Here is a 21,623-nt window from a genome sequence, read left to right as displayed (position 1 = left end):
GACCATGTGAATCGCAATATCTCAACCTGCCAGTTGGGGTCACTATTCACTAACAGTTGTAGATCAGTGACCCAGTGCTGTTCAGTTAAATTCATTTCTTTCCACTAAAATACAGGAATAGTAGAGATGGTTTCTTAAATCGCTGTTTTAATTTATATAAAGTTAGGGTAACTTGTGGGGAGATCTTAAACACACCGAAATAAATTATGTTGAGTCTTAAATTAACATAATATTTAGCTCAAATTCAATGCAAGAGCAGCAATTTTATTGCCATATTGGCCATGCCTGTAATTTTGTATGGTTTTGTCTAAAGAACCATGTGTCGTTATTACAGCTGATATTTTGACTAGTAGGAAAAACACTGATGTTACTAATACCATTAAATTCAGCCATAATTAATTTTATTATTTGCACCTGTACGTTTCCTACTGTGAAAAAGGTCTATCTGAGAAAAAGGCCTATTAACTTTTTGTAAAGAATAAAGTCTGCTGTACACTGCCTGGGACAGCCACATGGCTTCATTAAAGCACCAAAAAGTGACAGTAGATCAAAGAACACGTGAAAAAAGTCATTTCAAGTGTGAGTTCTTCTGCTTTTATAGGTACCTGAAGAGTTGACATTAACTGAGGGGACCACTGGTTAAGTGTGTCCTCATTGAAATACCCCTCTACACACAAGATAGTGGAAATAAATGCCTCTTCAAGACTCTTTTAGTGCAGAATGTATAGAGGGCTACTATGACTTGATAATAGATGTTAAATATTTGCACATAACCAGATTGAGTTTCTAAACCACTTAATAGCTTTCTTCAGGCTAGTAAGTGTGAATATTTTTCCTGTTGAATTAGAATCCCAATGCCTGTATGAGTAGCGTGTGTGGGTAAATGGCTAAGAAACACAGGATGCAGAAGGAAGTTGTCCTTTTGATTTAAAGTAAAAAGCAGAAATCAGGTGCATGAACATGTGTGGTTACTAAAAAAAATTGGGTTCCTCACAGTGTGTTTGTGTATTAATGTTAACAATAATTATACGGTAAGCCAAATGTGAGTGTTTGGATAAATTGTTTTTATTGTCAAGCAGCTGTAAAATGCATTATTCTACCATGGAAGAGGTCAGAGATTCAGTGCCTGAAACTATTTTCATTGCACATTGAAATATCTGTTGTAACCAACACTGAGACTACTGTTGTGCAGGGTTGGGGCCTAAATAATTCATTACATGTAACAGGGTTACAGTAATCAGGAATTTAAAAAGTAGCTGGTAACGCTAATCTATGATAATTACTGTGACCTTAAATCAGATTACACATTCTCTAGAAAAATACTGGTGACCCTATGAATTCTCATTGTGTAAAACAGAAAATCATTTCAAATTGCAGTCTGGAAATTGTGCATAAAGTGTATATTCAGTCCATATCATGGATTTAAAGGTACAAATCTGACACCAACAAGAATAAATTACATTGCGTTAAACTAATCTTGCACGGCGGTGTTGATTGCAGTTCAAAGCAGGTTACCAGCAATCTGTAATGGATTAGACTTTTTGAAGCAACCCAACCCTGCTGTTTTGTGACATAAAATAAAATATTTTCCTCTACAAAATTATAAATGTTCTTTGGCAAGCTTTCAAATTAGCACACATGTTCAAAAGATCCATTTTAACTAAAATCAAGAACAACAAATACATATCACTGATGTTAATGAAGAAAAAGTGCAGATGAGTCTTCATGTTCACATAGCTGCTATGGTGAAGTGCAGCTGGAGAAGGAGGGGGGGCATAAAGGCACAGAGTGGGTTTCCTCCATCATGTCTTCACACCTGCAGTTTGAACTGGAAAGAACTGGTGCTCCATTTGCTTGTGTCACAATTGGACATGGTGCGTTCTGTGAAGGTCACATTACCTTCTGCGTCTATCAGGATAATTGTATTGGTCCTAAATGAGCAGGGATACAAGCAAACAAACACAAAAAAATATGAAATAAATGACTGAATATGCTTTGATCATATAAAAGTTACATTTTCACATTTGAGATATTTAGCAAACATCAGTATCGAGAATAAGCAGGCAGTGGCAGTGCCTTTGGCAGACTTTGATGGCTCTGGCAAAGACTGACCCTCTGACCTTTTGGCTACAGGACACTCTCTGTGTCCACTAATCCTCCGTGGCATCACAGTGCAGACGATCCCCTTTCATTTCCTTGCTGTGGAGGATTGATTACACCGGGGAATTTTGTGTAGTAACAGTTCTCTGTTGTCTATGATCCTGCTGGTGAGCACAGCCCCGTCAGTCACCTCAGGTGGAAAGAAACAGGGGGAGATAGAGGAGAGAGATTTGGCGTGGGTGGAAGACACTGACCTTGTACCATAATGAGGGGCGCGAACACACACCGCTGACAGAGCCTGGATCATGGACTTGCTGTAAAAATCACCCTGGCTCTCCTGAGCTGGATCAGGTGCGTTCCTGTTAAACAAACCCACAATATACCTCTTTGAGAAGCTTTAGTCACGAGTTAGCGTATATCATTCTCTGTCCTATTGCCCATTCAGTATATTTAAGCCAATCAACTCATCCATAATATCCATAAATGATGTAATGTACAAACAACACCTGCACAACCCGCTTTGTCCTTGTCCTAAATTTCAGTCTCAACCTTTCAGTCTCTCAACTCACAGCTCACTGAAATCTGTTTTGGGAAATATCTCAGGCAAAAAATAGGCCATGCAGTTGAGTCTTGATGTGGTTTATACATAAACAAAAGCTAGTTTACAAGTTTCTCTATAAGGTTTGAGAGTTGGCAGACATAGTTAGCTGGGTGCTCCTAATTAATGTTTATGTCAAGTTTAATATGCTTATCTCTTTCGACAAAAGCACAAATTTGATATTTGAAACTCTATTGCAGCTCTGTGCTTTCAGTTGCTCAAGAGGGAAATAATTTCTACAACCTGGGTCTAAGTTTTGCAGGATTGGCCATCATTTCTATCAGTTATGAATTATAACATTTTACTTAACATTCTCTTGGCGCAATCCATGGCTGTCTAAACACAGCTTTGCAATAGACTGCAAAGGGAAACCACAACACCACAAATCAGCTCCAATTAGACAGATTTTAAACAAATCCCCAACTATCTAAACCATGTATTTGAAAATAAAAACAATCCACGTTAAACAAAATGTAAAAGTTGCATAATGTGTATTGCATTGTTTCTCCATTTAAGGAATAGTTCGACATTTTGGGAAAGACACTTTCTTGCTGAGAGTCATGTCTGTACAGTAAAGAAAAAGCTACAGCCAGCAGCCGGTTAGCTTAGCTTAGCACAAAGACTGGAAACAGAGGAAACAGATAGCCTGGCTGTGTCCAATGGTCACAAAATCCACTTCGCAGCACTTCTAAAGCAAACAAATTAACATATTATATCTCGGTTGCTTAATCTGAATAAAAATTGAAGTGTAAAAACAACAAAATTTGCGAGCGGTATCAATCTCCTCATCCAACTTTATTTCCCAAAATGTCTAACTAATCTTTTAAAACTGTTTGTTATATCCTTCTGGCATAACATAACATCATGCAAAAGTCACAGTGTTATCAAGAGGAAGCGACACAGCTGTGTACAGCTAAAATTGCAAAACCCCACAACAGCTCATTCAGAGCAGTATCTATAATGTCTGGCATGTTCCAGGGCCTCTGTCCAGCTCTGTGTCTCAGAAACAATCAGTGTTTAACTCAACATGTGGTACCTGATCTGGTTCATCAACATGCAACTCTACATATTCCTAGTGAATGTAGATGTAAATAACCTCTAGATGTCAACATTCATCACACCATCTATGGTGATTCATTCATTCATTCATTCATTCATTCATTCATTATGTTTAAACCATAGAATTGCTTTACATCCAACATAAAGTCTTTAAATTAATGGAAAAACTAAGTATTAGTATAAGATTAATCATAAACAAAAAATGAAGATGAAATGTGTTGTTATGATGTCGACAGCAAGGGAATGTTTTAGTGGGTGTTGATCACTCACAGTTCCTCATTATTGAGAACGTTGAGCAGCTCTTGGACAAGTCCATCGCAGGACAGGGACTGGTTGTTGACAACACTGGTGAAGTGACGCTTGCCTTGCAGCAGTTTCCTCCATGGAGTGTCCAGCAATGAATTACTCAAGCCATAGATTCCTGCTGAGGGGAAGATGAAAAATACAGACACATATATACACTACTAAGCTCCGTTAGTGACCTTGTGGCACATCATCCAATAAATAAACAATTTGAGAGCAATATCAACATGAAAATGTCAGGCTAACATGAATGGGCCATAGGCCGAGAGGAGAGGTAAATGTGAAACGGTTTCTACAGCAACCATATTAAAAACACAGACCTGGTTTTAGACGGATGGGTTCAGAGCTGCCTCTGTTTCCATAGTAACACACAATGTCTTGTTTGGCTCTACATGGGACACAGAAAGATGGAAAATGACAGATTGCATTTAGTGATGATTACATTTGTTCATGTCTAATTATGAAGGCTGTAACAAGAGTCATAACGCTTCTATGCTCTTGAAATAAACGCAAATAGAGCAATGTTCGAAGAAGTACTCCTGTGGGAATCATGTAAAATGAGTGCTCAGGGTTAAAGAGAATATCAACAGTGCGCCATACAGTATTGTTTAATGATTGATTTTCTTTGCAGTCCTGGAAAATAGGAATTAAGAAGCCTGTTTCATTTGTAGAGGCAATTCAAATGGTAAAATACCTAACACCAAAGTTATGGGCAGAATTTAAATCTATCCTGAAGGAACAACTGGGTAAAATTAAAGCTTCAAAATACAAATTAGTGCTGCAAACACCTTTGACTACCACAACACCATTTAGTTACGGGGTTAGGTCTCTTTGCAAAGTACTCAGTTAGAGGGAATTTATTCAGTCTGAAAAAACTGTCTCACATCAAGGGCATCTGTGATGGCTTTGGAACAGGAGAGTGAATAATAAATTATGACCAAATCCTTTGAACCAGCAGAAGAATGAATTTTTTTATGTCAGTTTTATGACAGCCATACCAGTGGCATCAGTCAATCTGAAATGTGGTGCAACACTGCTTCAACATCTAACTTGGAAAGTTTCCCAGTCAAAAGCTGGCAAGACAGGAAGAGAATATGCTGCTGGGCTTGTAGCTCTGCCACAAACTTTATTGGATAGTTTTAAAAGCCAAAATACAAATTGACCTTTGGTCTATATATCTATATCTATATCTACTGGTCTACTATATATCACCATAAGCAGAACATGTTGCCATAAAACATCAATGAGTTGATAAACAGAAAATTAAAAGATAACTATTTTGCTAATCGATAAAATGTTTATTTGCTTATCATCGTTAGACTTCAGTAAGGCTTTATTTGATGAAATGCTTGTCCTCGTTTTCCTCAGCCAAATGTAATGGAAGCCGTGAGCATCAATATCTATTAGGTCAACCCAACTACACAGACAGAATGATGTAAGAGATGGTGTGACGTGACAATAAATGATTGCATTTAGCATTTTAACATGTAGGTGGTGACTGGACTACTTCAAATCATCTCATCTGATTAGTCAGTTTATCATCTTGTACATCATAATTCATTCCATGCTTTCCTATGGGACATTCCCATTTCTTTTCCACCTCAGCAAACTACCAAAGACTGAGCGAATTATAACATCCTGACACAGGCTGACATGAGCAAACCTCACACACCCTCTCACTTCCATTCCCTATAAATGATTAGCGATAAACTTGTTTGTCTAAAAAACAGTTTACCCTCTGCAGAGGTCACCCTTTACTGTTTGCACAAGAACTCCTCTGTCTTGTGTAAATTTCCTGGAGCAGAGCACTTTCTAAAGGCAGGACAATAAGTGTCCAAGCAGCTGCGAGAGAATCCTCAAAGCTGTAGGTTAACATCACACCATCTCTCTGACAACAACAAATCAAAGACCTTAGTATTGTTTCCAGCTTGTACCCAAACCCAGTTGAACAGTCTGAATAAACAACAACTTTTTCTGTGTTCCTATGGTTACTATGAACACAGCAGCACTGGCTAATGTTGACTCGGGTGATAGCAGTCACCCCTCATACATGCATGTTCACAGTAGCTGCTCAGTGGGTACCAGATGGCGCTGTAACCTGAAGGGAAACGAAATAATCTGTAAAGCTTTAACCTGTTGTCAGTTCTGCTGTGAGCAAACACAATGTCTGAAATACTATTTTGATCTCGGTATTGTGATCCAAACTTAACAATACCAGAACAGCCTGGTGTCTATGTATTCACTTTGCCTGTGATATGCATCAAATTGGCCGTGGTGGTAGCAGGTGGAGGATTTGCAGAGACATAGCTCTTTTTTGGCTATTTGAAACTGGCTAGAATATTCAAGGTGTGCTGTGGGTTGATAAGGGCTGAGATGAGGGAACAGCAGGAGGTCAAGGCCACTGGGCAGAGAGAGAACGAGGAGGGAAGAGTCGAAAACAGGCTTTTTCAGATCTCAGTCAGAGAGGTAATCAGTATGCTGGCTGGGAGGCGTTCTAATGAAGAGTCCTCTATACTGAGGCTGCAGAGCAGTTTCCCCATCACCAGCTGTGGTGTAGTTGCCTGGAGATGGTTGGATGAGCTTTCAACATTATCAGTTCAGAATGTAGATAGGCATGTTGGTGGGGGCTCCTGGGTAACGACAACATGTACACTTGTATCCAATCACACACATCTGTGCGTGTACACCCACATATGCAGACATAAATGGTATGGAATGAGGTGGGGGGAACTTTTTGTTTGGTATTGTTGGTTTTTAATCATTAATCACAAGCCTCAGGGCTCTATGAATGGCAATGTTGGTCTGTAAGAGAAATATCTCAAAAATGATTGGATGGATTACCATGAAATTTGGTTCAGATATCCATAGTGCCCAGAGAATGAATCCTAATGAAATCCCCTGACTCTTCCTCTAGAGCCAACATGAGGTTGACATTTGTGGTTATAGGTGAAATAGCTGAACAAGTATTGCATGGATTGCCATGGAATTTGGTACTGATATTCACATCCCCCTCAGGTTGAATTGTGACAACTTTAGTGATCCAGTGACTTTACATCTAGCAAAAAATGTCACTTTGTCCAATACTTTGGTTTATGACTAAACACTTTCAAAACTAATGACATTCCCATCAGCCACAGCTGCACATTGTGCTTAGTGCTAATTAGAAAATGTTAGCATGCTAATATGTTAAACTAAGATGTTGAACATGGTAAACATTATACCTGCTTAACATCAGCATGTCAGCATTGTCATTGTGAGCATGTTAGCATGCTGATGTTAGCATTTAGCTTAAAACACCACTGTGTCTACGTACCACCTCACTGAACTGCTAGCAAGGCTGTGGACTCTTAGTCTTGTTATGTTGAGATACATAGTAAAAATTATTAACTTCATTTAATCACTATAAATAATACTGACATATCCATGTGGTACCCCATTTCAACATCTGCTACTGTCAAGTCAAGTCAAGTCAGTTTATTTATATAGCACATTTAAAAAAACAGGAGTTGAGCCAAAGTGCTTTCCATTTCCAGCAGATGGGATCAGGATCTGCGTCAAACAAATAGACATGATTAAAAGGAATAGTATAAAATAACAAGAACAGAAATATAAATACAATAGAATAGAACCAGCAACAGATTGACACATTTAAAAACATTTAAAAAGAACAGGAGTTGAGCCAAAGTGCTTTCCAGTTCAGGCAGATGGGATTAGGATCTGCCTCAAACAAATAAACATGATTAAAAAGGCATAGTATAATATATGAAGAATATAAATATAAATACAATAGAACCAGAAACAGATTGAAGTGCAGTGCATGTTTTAATTAGTGTAAAATCACCTGAACATAAGAATCGTTGTGTTTTCATTACCTTAGAATAAGCCGTTTTTAATCTACATAGGGAGCGGGTCCCCTTTCATGGAGGTCACCACGTTGCACCGCCATGTTTCTACAGTAGCCCAAAATGGACAAACCAAACACTGGCTCTAGATTGGGCCTTTCACATTTTTCGTGGCCACTGTAGTTTCTACTACATGCTTGGGACGGGAGGGTGAGGCAAGCGGTATTGAAATGGTTGCAATCTGCAATTTCCCCGCTAGATGCCACTATATCCTCCACACTGCTCCTTTAACGTAGGACGCGAGGCTGTTCCAGATCCTGAGAGCAGCAACAGAGAAAGCCTGGTCACCTTTAGTATTGAGGCATGAGTGAGGGACTGAGAGGAGTTGTTGTGAGGATGACCTAAGTGACCCCAAAACCCCCAGATTTTTCACTTCATTGTGCAAATTCGCAGACAAGGGCCTGAGCGCATTGCTTAGGCTGGTGACAGAGCTCGGAGGGCCGAAGATGATTACCTCAGTTTTGGTTCCTTGCCACTCAGCATTTTATGTCGTTTAAACAGTTAAGTGAGCAGGCGCTGTCGGGTGTAACTGGTAAGTAAAATTGCGTGTCATCCGCATAACAGTGGTACAGAATATTGTATTTTTCAAAGATAGAGCCAAGGGGAAGCATGTAGATGAGAACAAAAGAGGGCCTAATTGAACCTTGGGGGATGCCACATTTAATTGGAGCAGTTTCCTAGTATGACTGAAAAGGTTCTTTCTTTCAGGTAGGAGGTAAACCATTTTATAATAGGGCCCTGCAAGACCGACTTCGCCCTCCAGGCATTTTAAAAGAATGTAATTTTAAAAACATGTTTAAAACTGGAAGGGAGCTATTTACTATAGTCAAAATAATGGGGCTAATTGTGTCAAAGACTTCCTTGACAAGGGGTGATAGTATAATGTCTAAGGGACAATAGGTAGGAGTCATGTGTGAGATGACCTCAGACAGCTGGGAAGACGACACTGGACGAAACTGTATGCAACCACAAGGTGACCACTGACTTGATAAATAGAAGAGAATACCATAATGTTCTTATATAATTTTGGTAATGAAATCTTATTACACCTGAAAAAACCTAGAAATCAAAATAAGCCTACATCAGACAGACTTTCATGGAAATAAAAATGCAGAAAAATGTAGTGGGATCAGATCTCCTGATGTAAAATATGACCCCATGCTAACAACTAAAGCTAAAATCAACATGTTTTGATTTTTGTGGCAATTTTTGGACATCTGGATTCACTCAATGAACAATGAAGGCTATATTTGAGCTTTTTACTGTGAGCATCTACTGCTAATTCTATTTAGTACAAAATCATGTTCCATTCTACTCATATGGAATATGATTTCCCTATAGGTAATCTTACTCATGCTTGGAAAAAAACAAATATTCATAGTTGTTCCTCTTTAAAATGATACTCTGGAATGTGCATATTTGCTCCACTGCTGTTTTTCTTTATCAGCTCAAACAAGTTTCTGCCAAGAATTAGAACACGTGGTTTGTGTCCATCAGACTGAACCACTTTCTAAAGTTTTTATAAAGCAGCCACACTCTGCTTGACTGAAAATGCATTAAGCAAGGCATTTTTTTGCACACAAACATCAGAGGAGATATTCATTAAAATCTCTGGGCATTGAGTTTAAAGCAGAGTGACATAAAGTGGGATCAAAAACCAAAGCTATAGAAAAGGCAGATGAAATGTTGGATATGGAGCCTTGAGAGCATCAAGCAGAGAATGTCTGAGATCAAGATTTAAATATATATATGGCATTAGCTCCACTGAGAGAGGGCTCAGTGCGACGTTCTGGGAAATGCACGGCTGCCACTGACCAAATCAGCATGGTTATAGATTATTAAGCAAGAAAGTACTGGTTTAACAAGCATCACAATTAAAAAGGAACAATAGATAAATCATGTCCAGACTGAAATGCCTCTGGGTTGTGTATAAAATGCACCCTTTTTCTCACATGCATCTCAATGAGCGTGATCACACACTCTCAAAAAGTGAAGATTGAAGACAGACAATGCTTAAAAATGGTGGGAACATCTTGTCCACCCACAGCATAAATCACATCTCTGGTTACAGATGAATGAGAAATCCTCTAATTGTAATGTAAAACTCCTCTCTATACACCAGATGTAGTTATTGATTCAAAAAGAAACCAGACACCTTATTTCCTTTGGGCTGCTAGACACACTACAGTGGAAAACAAATTGGCTGGTAATGACGCCGTTTATTAAAAAGATGTAGGCTTGCTTTCTGTTACTGAGTGTCATCTCTATCCGCAGTGAACGCAGGCTACCATAAGACAGGTGTTTGAGGGTTTCAAGGCTCTGTTGAGTGATTTCAGCACCACAAAAGTGGAAGACATAAGGCATTATCACAACATAAACACACAGTGTCTTTCATTTTGTTTGTGTCTCATGAGTGTGGGGTGGCACCTTATTCTTACATGAAATAGGAATGTCACTGGGACAGTGCAGGCACAACTACAGCGCCCAGTCATAACAAGGACATTTGCATATCTTGATGGCTTCAGCCTATCAAAGAAACAACAGCCAAACCATCTAGCTGCTGCTTAGTCCTATGTGAAAAGAGAAACTAGAATTACCACCCTGTGGTCGTATACCTCCGCCAATCAGTCAAGTTGCAGTTTACATCCAAGTCTGTCCGTCCAGACTCATATACTATATGTAATGAATACTTGGAAGGAATTAAATAAAAAGGTATAAAGTGTATTTTTTGGCTAAATTGAAGTTATCAGGATTATTATTATTATTAGGATTATCATAGATGCATTGGCTAAACAGGTACACATGTACTTGATTACTATGTAAAGATAGATTCTTATAGCTGCACAAAATGTGGCATTTTTAGATGCAAATGTCTCTATGAGCTGTAGGTGAAACTCACTCACAGGATCATGATTAGCTAGGCGCGGGCAACGTTGTTTGCAGTCATGTGATTCCGATGACGTTCGAAATTCAGAATGAGGCAGGAAGTGAAAGGCATATTGGAGATAGGCAGCAATGATAAGCTGACATCATAGTTTTTTAAAATTATATTATGAGCATAATACAGCAGAAAACCAATGTATCTCTCTAACCTGAAAGCGATGCTTAAAAATGTGGAGGAAGGGATGTACAAGCATAAGAAAATCCCTTTTGAGAGGAGATCCTGCTTGAGGCCATGTTACCAGGATACACGGATCATGACACCAAACTCCACTGTGGAAACCCTGATTTTTTTTTCTCCCCCGGCAGGGATACAGTTTGGCAGGGGTGTGTATTGGAGGTGAACCTCCAACCTCTCGCTGACAGAAACTGAGAGCTGTTTCCATGCCAATTGTCTACGGGGGCCTCCACAATGACAGCTATCTTGGTGTGCACTGATCCCACTTTCCCACTTTTTTTTTTCTCCCTTTACCAGATCACCAAATTCAGTCAAGTCACGCTGGTGAAGCAGGGAAAAAGAGAAAAGATCCTCATTATTTTTAATGCTGTATAGATTTTCTTTCTTTCTCTGAAATACGAACAGGTGTTCCTTCAAAAGTTTTATGCTGGCTCTTTTACAGCTCAGCATCTGAGATTGCTTTTCAGTTCTGCCTGCTTAGCACTCCAGAGATGAAGACGCTGCCTTTGCGGTTTCATTCCAAGGTAAGGCCGGAACTCAGAGGTTACAGAGATACAGCCCATTCTCAACAAGCTTCAAAAAAATCTCAGAGTTAGAAACCTTTAGTGCACAAGAATCTGCAAATGTCAATTCATGACACCCACACAGAGCAACAAAGAACTTGTCTTAACATCCGACAGCCTTAGGTACCCATATTACATATTTTCCTAACTCTCTGGAATAAATTTCCACTTGTGAAATGTATCACGTTGAGAGTATGGCTGCTTACTGGAAGACAAGTGTGTCTTTTTCCAACTAAATCTCTGTCGAGATTCTCCCAAAGTTAACACGTCTTTGACTCAGCATTATCCGTTGATGGACCATACTCCACGCCTTCCACTCACTTGAACTCCGCTGTGATGAGGTTGAAGCCGTTGTACAAGTGACTTTCTGTCGACACCTTCTTCAGGTAGGAGTAGCTATCCTGATCCTTGTCCATAAGGTAGTTAGACACTAGAAATCCTGCAGAACGGCAAAGGTAAAAAGAAATGGTTCTTAAATTATGCACTCAATAAACCCAGCCTAGTTGTTAATAATAAATACATAGAAACTATGTACATATAAATAATAAAAAAGATAGATTTGTGAAACAGCACAAATGATGTCATGAGACCCTTCAAAATGTAGCACAAAAAGCTATGTTGTGCTTTAAATGGTGGACGACAACTAAATATAGAGCACCAGCTTCTTAAAGAAATTGCATGAGTAGACTTAAAATGTATTAGGAACAGTTAAATTATCAAATTAATCTGAAGTGTAGGCAACATGCAAAATACTTCACAAGAGACTGTAGAGACAATGTAACACTAGGCATTTTATCAGTGAATACATTTGTGACTTTTTCATGACTGGCTCACCTCTTCCTTGTGCATCAGGGTTGGGACGTCCTTCCATGTAGTTGGTGATCGCAGCCAGCTTGCCCAGCTTGCTGATCCCCAGCCATGATCCTCCTTCCTTACCATATTCCAGGTCCAGGCCTGGTTAACACAAAGCAGAAGAATGTTTATTAAACGCAGCTCCAATGTTTATCAGACTTCATCTGGGGGTAAAATATATTGCATGCTGTTTGTAGCCATAATATTGATGAAATAACTCCTGGAACAACAACTATCACAATATGTCAAATGAAAAAGATCTTCATCGTGTGGGATTAATAACAGAGTTTCCTCCATACTTTTGAACAATCCCCACAAAATACAATACCCTGTTAGTAGTCATGCAGTAAACTAATTTCCCATGTTTCTGCAGATTTTCCATAATGGCTTAAGAACCCTATGTTCAACACAGGTCAGTCTCCCTTAAGTAATACATTAGGTAACAAATTATTTACTGGTATAACTTTCATGACGTTTCCTGGAAAGAACTATGTAATTTGGTAATAATTATGGGGAAATCGTGTTCAATTGGTAGACTTACAATTGAATAACTATATTTAATTGCTAGCTTTTTTTAGTCAAAATACAGCAGATCAGCTGAACATGCAAAAAAGTGAAATTTGTCAACAGGCAAGCATAAAAGTCAACATATGAAAAATAAAGCTTCCAATAATAAACAAATAAGGAGTGATTATAATTTGGGTTTAAAATGGAGCTTTTCTGTTACGGAAATGGCTATTTCTCCAATAATTAGCACTAAATTACATCATTCTTTGTAGGAACCTTCCTTGAAAATTGTTAACAAATTATGTAAAAACAGCAGATATTCAGCATTACTGAATACAGACCTTAATCTCATTGGTTATCTCTTTCTCCATTTACAATATTAGTCTTTCAACAATGGGGGCTGTCCTTGGCAAGGCTAACCCTCAATCTGCAAATTCTGAAGCAAAATGTCCTTCCTTTGAAAGTCTGACAAAGGCAGTAAGAAAACATACCAAACTTGAACTAGCCTGCATTAAGATACAGAAATACAGAACTGAACAACTGATGTAATCACCACTGACTGTCACTGACATTTAAAAAAAATCACAAATTAAAGCAAGTATATGAGGAGTACATCCTTTGTATGTTGATTGGACTACGCTCATGTGTAGCATTGGCAGTAATGAAATAAACTCAATCCATCAATAAAGGCATTGTTTTCTTTCCACATTCCTCTTCTTCATATGACATGGAAAAGGTGGGGCACTGCAAGTCTACTGCACTTCCTGGTGATCAATAAAGACAGGTCCACTTACACTGACAGTGACCAAGAGAGCCAAGTGGCCTCACTCCTCTGGGAGCGGATGGAAAGCTAGCCTGATCCCACTGGGAGCTATAGCTTACTTCCCTTCTCGTCATGCTGTGTCTCCTTCAGGGCCCTGCCTCCGCTCCCCCCCGGACCCGCAGATAAGGCAGAGCCATTTATTCCTGTCACATCGCATAAAAGCAGCCATCAATTAAGGGCCCACTACCGGAGTCCTGACCCCTCTATTTCAGAGGGGAGAAGGAGACTGATGAACAACGAGGCTATCTCTGCGTTTCCTCCTTCAGCAGAAAAAAAAAGATGATTGATTTCCTCTGCTTGGCTATAATGTGTATTGGACATCAGTCAATTAAATATAGTTTACTGCGGGTGGGGATGTCCCGTGATGGAGTGGAGGAGAATTGGATACTGGGTTGAAGGAGACAGATTTTTCCTTGATTACTGAAAGCCATTTAGCCTTGAATAAAACTGTAGTCAAACATAGCTAAAAAGCCAACATCGGCAGCATTTACACATAGTCACAAAGCCAGAGGGAGGTATGTTTAAGTCTAACACATATTCCATTTGTCTAGATTTAACACACATTCTACATCAGTTTAACATTTTCTGTTGCCTGATTTTGTGTTGTTTTGTTTGCAACTTTTAACCATTTTGGCCATCTCCTGTTAAAGACGACAAGCAAGCAAGTGTACACGCTGTACGCTGGACTCAAATGTACAGACTTACCACTGAGGATCTCGCTGTTGGTCCCCCAGAAGTCTGCAGCTTTGGACGGCCTGTTGTAGAACTCATCTCTGTTTGCAGCCAAAATGAGCCTGGGGAGAGGGAGGGAGAAGGGTTTGGAAGTTGTTTGTTCATTCGCTCTTGACGTGAACCAATGAGATATTACAGAAGGCCATCACTGGTCTCAACAGTAGATCCATCATCAACGGCTCATTCATCATCATGAACACATGATATCCCATCCCATAAGTTAATGAGTTTGTGGACAGACAGACAGACAGTTTGCCACTGACTCAGTATCCTGGACATAGTGTTACAGGTTTGCTGTAACAACCTCAGTCTCTCCCTGACTTTATAAAGGTCTCAGATGTGTCCAGGAGTCTTCAAGTACAGTGATATTACAAACTGATTGAGCAGGATGCAGAGGACACAAAAGGTCGAGGTTACAAGGAGGCTAACTTCCTTTCATGATGACCAAAGAAAAGAGGATCAAAAGGAATGTGACATCAAAAGGACAAGCCAATATAAAAGTTACAGACAACCAGTCTTAAGAGAGAAGAAGTAAAGTCAAACACAAGTTGTGATCCAAGTTCACCAGGTTCTGTGTCAGCTGGCTGTGTCAGTGTAATACAGCAGCTGTTGGTGCAATTGCTTTTTTTGATAGACAGGGTGGGTAACGTGGACACAATTTATATCATGATACTAAAATCTTGTAAATACTCACATTTAAGATCTTCTTCTTAAATCAAAATCTTATTTTTTTTTAAACAATTTCAAATAAGAAAAATGTACCTAAAACTGTGACAGATCTAGATAATCCTCTCATTTCATCTCATTTCGCAAAGCTGTCTGTGCCTGACTCGTGTCTGCAACCTTTCCAGGCATTTTATCCGATTCTAAATCTGTTTTATCGCCAAAGCACGGCTACAACACAAACATTTACTGCTACAAACCAGAGTGAACAGCCTGAACAAGAGTGTGGTCTGATTTAATGAATGAGACTCCGTAGTCTGACACAGGCTGCCTGTCAGTTAAGCACTGCACTACACTTTGACCTGCATTATTATTCAGGGTGTCAGCAAGTAATGATGCCATTATGTTGATGACCATTAACAACTGCAAACTGCATTGCGACCTGTATCTAATGCAGCACCAGCCATTCGTTTCTACATGCCTTTACTAGCAGGTCACTGCTGTCAATTGGAAACATCACTTAGTGGCTATGTATCCTCACTCAGCTTCTGTTATCCATTACTCACATAGCAACACACATGCACACAACTCTTCATCCAGCTCATCTCACCCATTCAGCAGTTATGAAACACAGGAAACAATTATTCCCTTGCTCAGAGGACAGGATGACCTCTCACTATTGCACCATATGACTTTTGTAAACATGAATTAGCATTTTAGCAGAGAATCATATCATTGAGATATGGACTTAAACACTGCACAGAGGGATTTATACACCCTTTGGTCAAACTACACAGGCCAAAAAAAAAAAAAAAAGGCCAATGAAATTTATTGACCTCTATAATAGCTGTATGTTTCTCTTTCTTGGCAATGGTCCCCCTATTAATCTTCCAGGATGGGAGCTTGGATCCTGTTAAGAGCAAACAGATAAACCAAACTGACCTAATACAGGTCAACCTCTGTGCATCAAAGGCTAATGATAACCTGTTCCCCTGGCACTGTGTGACCCACCACTGCTCCAGAAAACAAAGCTAACACTAATGATGCTACACAAGAGAGAGCATCTGCTATCGGATCCTGAGGGGAAAATCACAAGCGAGCAGCTCTGATCACAGTAAGCCAGCCAGCTGCATCGTGTAGGAGGGATGGTGAGAAGCAGAGAGGTATCAAAGCTCTTCATGAATACTGAACTCTGATTTCTTTTCTATTTTATAAACACAGTGGCTTGTAGACTGGGCAGCAGCCACTTCAGGTTTGCTATGGAGGATATTCATGATTCCCATAGGATCATTCTATGTCATTTTTGTGAGTCCTTGACCTTTTATCTCGCATTAACGTCATGTTAGATTCCCACTTGACCAAAGATTTGCTCTGAGAGAGGGTATTTTGGAAAATAGCATGAACTCTATGAAGTTTGCTGTAGATATTTATTGTCCCGAGAGGAAACTGTTTTTCATGACTATTAGCAGATGCGGAGATATTTCACTTGATAAGTGAAAACTTTAACCTGCTGGTAGTGCTACAGGAAAAGTCAGGGGATCACCAAAGTCATTAGGATTCATCCTCTGGGCACCCTGCATATCTGTACCAAGTTTCATGGCAATCCGTCCTGTAGTCGTCAAGACATGTCAGTGCAAAACCAAAGACCTCAAGACCTCATGAATGCCTGCACAAAATGTGTTGGCAATCCATCTAATAGATGTTGAGATATATTTCAGTCTGGACCAAAGTGGTGGACCAACCAACTGACACACCGACATTGCTATCCTTAGAGCCACACCGCTAGCGTGGTTAAAAATATTAAAATCTAATTGGCAGGCTGTCATGATATATAATGAGCATATTCATGCTCCCAAGACTATCAACCTTTTAGACTTTGGGCACTCCATGAGCTTTCCTCTTAAGCCAGCGCTGGGCCAAAATGTCAGCTTGCTTACAGCACATATCATAATTTAATTGGCAGATTACCACAAGTGGCATCATACTCTTAAGGGGATAAACAATTTTATCCCCACCATTGCAAAAGCTCCATGAAAAACTGTCGGTGAACAGTTTGTTTAGTCAATCACTTTCATCTTTTGGGTGCAATGAACATAGCAACCTCTAGGGACTGCTAGTGGAGCTGTTGATATTTAAATGACATTGAGTAGCCTAAAGGAAAAGCTATAATTACAGGTCAAAATCATATTACAATTCTGGTTGGCTGATTGCAGAACTGCTTTCATTCTGAACAACTAAAAAAGGAGGCTAGAAATGGAGTTTTGAAATACAGAAATCTCAGCATGTGGGTAATCACTGAGTCATTTGTGCTGAACATGAACCCATTTAAACCCTGCAGGTATATTCCTGTAATTTTGTGCTGTGGGAATGTAATAATTGGACTTTAATCTTGCTTTAAACCCAATTTAATCTAAGTTTGCTGCACATTCCTTTTGATTTACACATCACTACAGCAAAAGAAAACTACTTGTGCGACTAGTAGTCTATATATAGCACTGATGTAACCACATTAGGACACAGTACGTTTCACCTTTCCCCAGGTTCAGGTCTGAGTCAGTACTCATGACACACCTCTGCTGTGATCTCCTTAGGCGGGGTCATTCTCCCAGAGGGAAGGACAGAGATGGACTATGGCCAGGTAGAGAGCTCACTCTCGAGCTCAGGGGGATTATAATAAACTGGACTCGACATCACCCTGTAACTCACATTGACATCCATAGTGCACTGGTCTGTGCTGCCCACTGAAAGAAGTTAGCAATTACTGCTGGGTAGGGCACATGAAGGTTGCACAAAGATTCGAGATTTGAGCACAAGATGTGATGTATTTTCTACAGTAAGTACGTAAGTAAGCACTTCACGTGGCTAATATAGAGGGCTATTCATGTCATCCCATAAAAAACTTGGGCCCTGGCAAAGACTTGGCACCTCCAAAATCATATGTCTTTTAGTTCCACATGTTTATAAAATAGATGATACAACAACAAAAAAGAAAATGATCTTCCCTTAAGTCCTTTGTTACTATACTGCTGTTTGTGTGGGTTTGCACCTCAAAGCTCCAAGTGTCACACTAGACAACCCTGGAAGAGGAACAGGGAACAGTGCAGCATTGTCAGAGCATGACAGCAGTGATGTCAAGACTTGATGTGACTTGACTTATTGTAACATTGTTTATCAAGATGGAACAAACAGGGAGTACTTCAGGATTTTACAAGGTTAACACAAACACACTGCAGTGTCGAAATCTCTCTATAGTGGTGTTTTTCCACTTGCTGCTTGACACTTAAGATTTAAGGAGGTTGGCAGAGGGCCATGTAAGACACCATTCTTCGGCTGCTCTACAGGAGTGCCCTTAAGCAAGACACTAAATCTCTACTAGCTCCAAGTGTGCAGTTCTGTGGGTGACTGTGCTCTCTGACCTATGTTAATGAAGAGGGTTTGTTTAAACATATTAAGATTTTTGGTTAAAATTTTGAAGCATCAAGTTTTGGTGTTTGGTGGAGTAATTCTGGTTAGCAGCTCACTTGTTAGAAAGTCTTGTCGTTTGGACATCCCCTTCCTGTACTGCATGGCTGATCAAATTAGCCTTCTTATATACTTACATTGCATTGTGCACATTAAGTAGAAAAGTTTGTTGAAAGAGTTAATTGCTCACCTGTAGGCACTTTTGGATGCAGGCCGGGGGTCAAACTTGAAGAAAATTATACACATGGATGTAATGTGGGATCGATGACAAGGTTTCACTCAATCCACCTTCGAATCGTTGTCATATCTGACAAAGAGAAGAAAACAGAAAAAGAAACAAGTAAGCACATGTGTTTAGTGTTGGTGTACGAGAGCATGGACGTGTGGGAGTGTGGTGAATGTAGAAATGAAGACATATGTTGTGAAACTAAATTATGATCTAGGGAGGCCGTGTGTTCACATTGTGCAATATTATACAGACTGAGATAACAGCAACTAAAGGTTTTCTTCACTGTCTGTGTTCATAGAGCATATATCTGGAAGAAAAAGACTTGGCAATGTGCCATATCTTTAGGATGCACTCATCAGAATACATATACTTCACTAAACAGTGGTTATTCCAATACTTACATGGTGTAACGTTACTTGACTGTAGGATAAACAAATGGACCATCCAGAGTGCATACTGTGTGTGTACCCCTGTAAACATGACCCATGTTCAGAATAGCAAGTGTTAGGCATGGTATCACAAAGGTTATTATCTTTACTAATCTTTTAACTGTAATGAGTACAAAGGTTGCGATTAACTAACAGATATTCAGTAGCTCCTCCATGATTCACAATATCATTCAATGATGTACTAGGTAGGGTACTATAGTCATCTAATACTACCAAGCTAGCAGGTTATAACGACTCATCAGACAGTTAACATTAACTGCATATGCTAACGATCTAATAACGCTGCGTTAAACAAGTGAGTAACGTTAGCACTGTGGCAAGTTATTAATAGTTGCTGGAGTCCTGCTTCAAGATGAGCTAGCCAAATAGCATAGCCACTGTCTGTTATGTAGCTATTTAAGGATGGTAACAAACTAGTCTTGCCTTGCACACCAAACAATAGTTAAGTAACATTATAACATTTGGCTCGTTCTACGGCTACCAGTAAACTAGTATTAGCATAACTTGGTAACCTTAGCAATAACTAGCTAACGTTTTCAGTATTACAGTCAATAACATAACGATGACAGAGAGACTAACCAAGCAAACTTTAGCTACCTACCTAAGCTATGCGCCACACATTAGACTGCAAATATCATTTGCTCAGCTAATTGTTTGCCCGTTGTCTTCTACTCAGTTTACCGCTGTGTAGTGTCGGCTAGTTGCACTCACTGTCCCTTTACACTCGCTTTGACAACTAAGAGGAAGTATTCACATTGAGTGACCTCGATTTGTGTCTCCAGTCGTCTCATAAACCGCTACAACTGGCGTGAGCGTTTGTTCTCTGTGCGTTGTCTTGTATCCCACCCACCCCGATACTGTGAGTACATAAAACGAGTGTACTCCCAACAAGGCTCTGAAGTTCTCTGTGATTCGTCAGTTTACAAGCAACGTGACAACCAACAAGCTCACGGCAGATAGTTACAGTTACTTTTCCGGTTAGTTACAGTTACATTAAAAATAAAAGCATTGGTATTATTCTGTTTTAGTGAAGTTATTTAAAATATGGATTTAGGCTTGGCTTGTTGAGACCAGAACAAAAATGAAACACACCGTTTTTTCTATATTAGGTGCCAGGATAATTGTTTCAATACAATATGCGTCCAAATCAGAGTTGCTCCTGATAACTCTGATAGTGTGACTGAAATCTACATTGACTTGACTTGCGGCTGAAACACAAGGTTCAGCGCTGTATGATTACATCACCTTCATTCAGAGCCTATAGGACAACTAAGAAACATAGATATATAAATAAATAAAGAAATTATTACGCTAATGCTTAACACATAGCATACTACTCTGAAGGTTGTATAAAAAAAACAACATAAACCACCGATTTCTTATGCACAGATCTACACTATAGTGCTGTACAGTATATGTTTTACTCTGGTGTTTGTAGCGCTTTGATAACTTTTACTTTGAAAAAATATTCACTCGACGTTTTCTTTGTATCTATGCTGACTTGACAATGTCACCGTAAATTATTATAACAATAGATGTGGCGAATCTGGGGAAATAGAAGACGGAGGAGATGATGAAATAAAATATAACTGATAGCCTACATATGAGTGACTAACTTATATTATGTGTTTTCTGGCATTTAATGGACGAGTTCACGAAATAATCGCTTTACACAAACAATAAGGCTTGGCTATAGCATTGCGTACTAACCAAATGAGAACAATTTAAAGAATAATAAGAGTAATTTACTTAATAAATAATGTTCCAGATAAATCATCAAAAAATATCAATCACAAATTTCCTCCAATACTGTGCGAGCGGTGATGGGGCGGAGACACTTGCTGACCGACAGCATCCAGCGCTGTTGTGGATGAGAGGGATAAAGACTGCTCTGCCTTTCATACAACACAACATCGCAGTCACTAATTAGTAATAATTAACGATAGTCGCTTTGAGTACAAGAAATAACTTTTAAATCAGTTAGCGTTAGGATACTTCAGTGTTTGCATGTGGCGCGTGACTGAAGGGACGCGCGAGCAGCTACCTGACAACTACAATTAGAGTAGTAGGCTATCCCCGCAGCAGCCAAGTTGAATGCAGAATAACGTTATTCGGCTGAGGCTCGGACTAGGCTACTGCACATCACACCGGAGAGTCTCGTCGCTTTCAAGAACAAGGATGAACAGGAGAAACTGAGGTAATATAAATACAGCAGCTCTGCGCTTTCTCGCGCAAATCCATGTGGTGATTATCTTGCAACGCC

The 21,623-nt window shown here is 39.5% G+C and overlaps 2 protein-coding genes across 19 annotated transcripts in view; one reads left to right on the top strand and one right to left on the bottom strand.

The window, feature by feature from the left end:
* Window positions 1–1,043: 1,043 nt before the first annotated feature.
* On the bottom strand, window positions 1,044–20,172 carry tango2 (transport and golgi organization 2 homolog (Drosophila)). 5 transcript variants are annotated; one of them, XM_044196543.1, is made up of 10 exons: window positions 19,962–20,158; window positions 19,313–19,381; window positions 18,873–18,989; window positions 14,531–14,619; window positions 12,478–12,597; window positions 11,965–12,082; window positions 4,381–4,448; window positions 4,028–4,181; window positions 2,355–2,459; window positions 1,044–1,931 (listed from the first exon to the last, which is right to left on the bottom strand). In XM_044196543.1, the coding sequence occupies exons 3-10, from the start codon at window positions 18,926–18,928 to the stop codon at window positions 1,811–1,813; spliced, it is 831 nt and encodes a 276-aa protein (XP_044052478.1). In that variant the 5' UTR covers window positions 18,929–18,989; window positions 19,313–19,381; window positions 19,962–20,158; the 3' UTR covers window positions 1,044–1,810. The 5 variants fall into 5 exon arrangements, with proteins under 5 accessions (XP_044052478.1, XP_044052480.1, XP_044052479.1 ...); XM_044196545.1 differs by having other exon boundaries at window positions 4,028–4,178; window positions 19,962–20,156; XM_044196547.1 differs by lacking the exon at window positions 1,044–1,931 and adding an exon at window positions 2,121–2,261 and having other exon boundaries at window positions 19,962–20,172.
* Window positions 20,173–21,210: 1,038 nt separating this feature from the next.
* arvcfb (ARVCF delta catenin family member b) overlaps window positions 21,211–21,623 on the top strand; it is a 222,417-nt gene continuing 222,004 nt past the window's right edge. For 8 of the 14 annotated variants that reach the window (XM_044195922.1, XM_044195925.1, XM_044195931.1 and 5 more), the window contains exon 1: window positions 21,211–21,557. The gene's annotated coding sequence lies outside the window, so the exon portion shown is untranslated. The remainder of the gene's footprint in view (window positions 21,558–21,623) is intronic. The other 6 variants (XM_044195938.1, XM_044195933.1, XM_044195930.1 and 3 more) reach the window with 2 other exon arrangements.

Source organism: Siniperca chuatsi, linkage group LG5 (assembly GCF_020085105.1).
Source record: "Siniperca chuatsi isolate FFG_IHB_CAS linkage group LG5, ASM2008510v1, whole genome shotgun sequence".
NCBI lineage: Eukaryota > Metazoa > Chordata > Actinopteri > Centrarchiformes > Sinipercidae > Siniperca > Siniperca chuatsi.
Note: the sequence above shows the minus strand (reverse complement) of the source record. Positions and strands in the feature narration are given on the sequence as shown.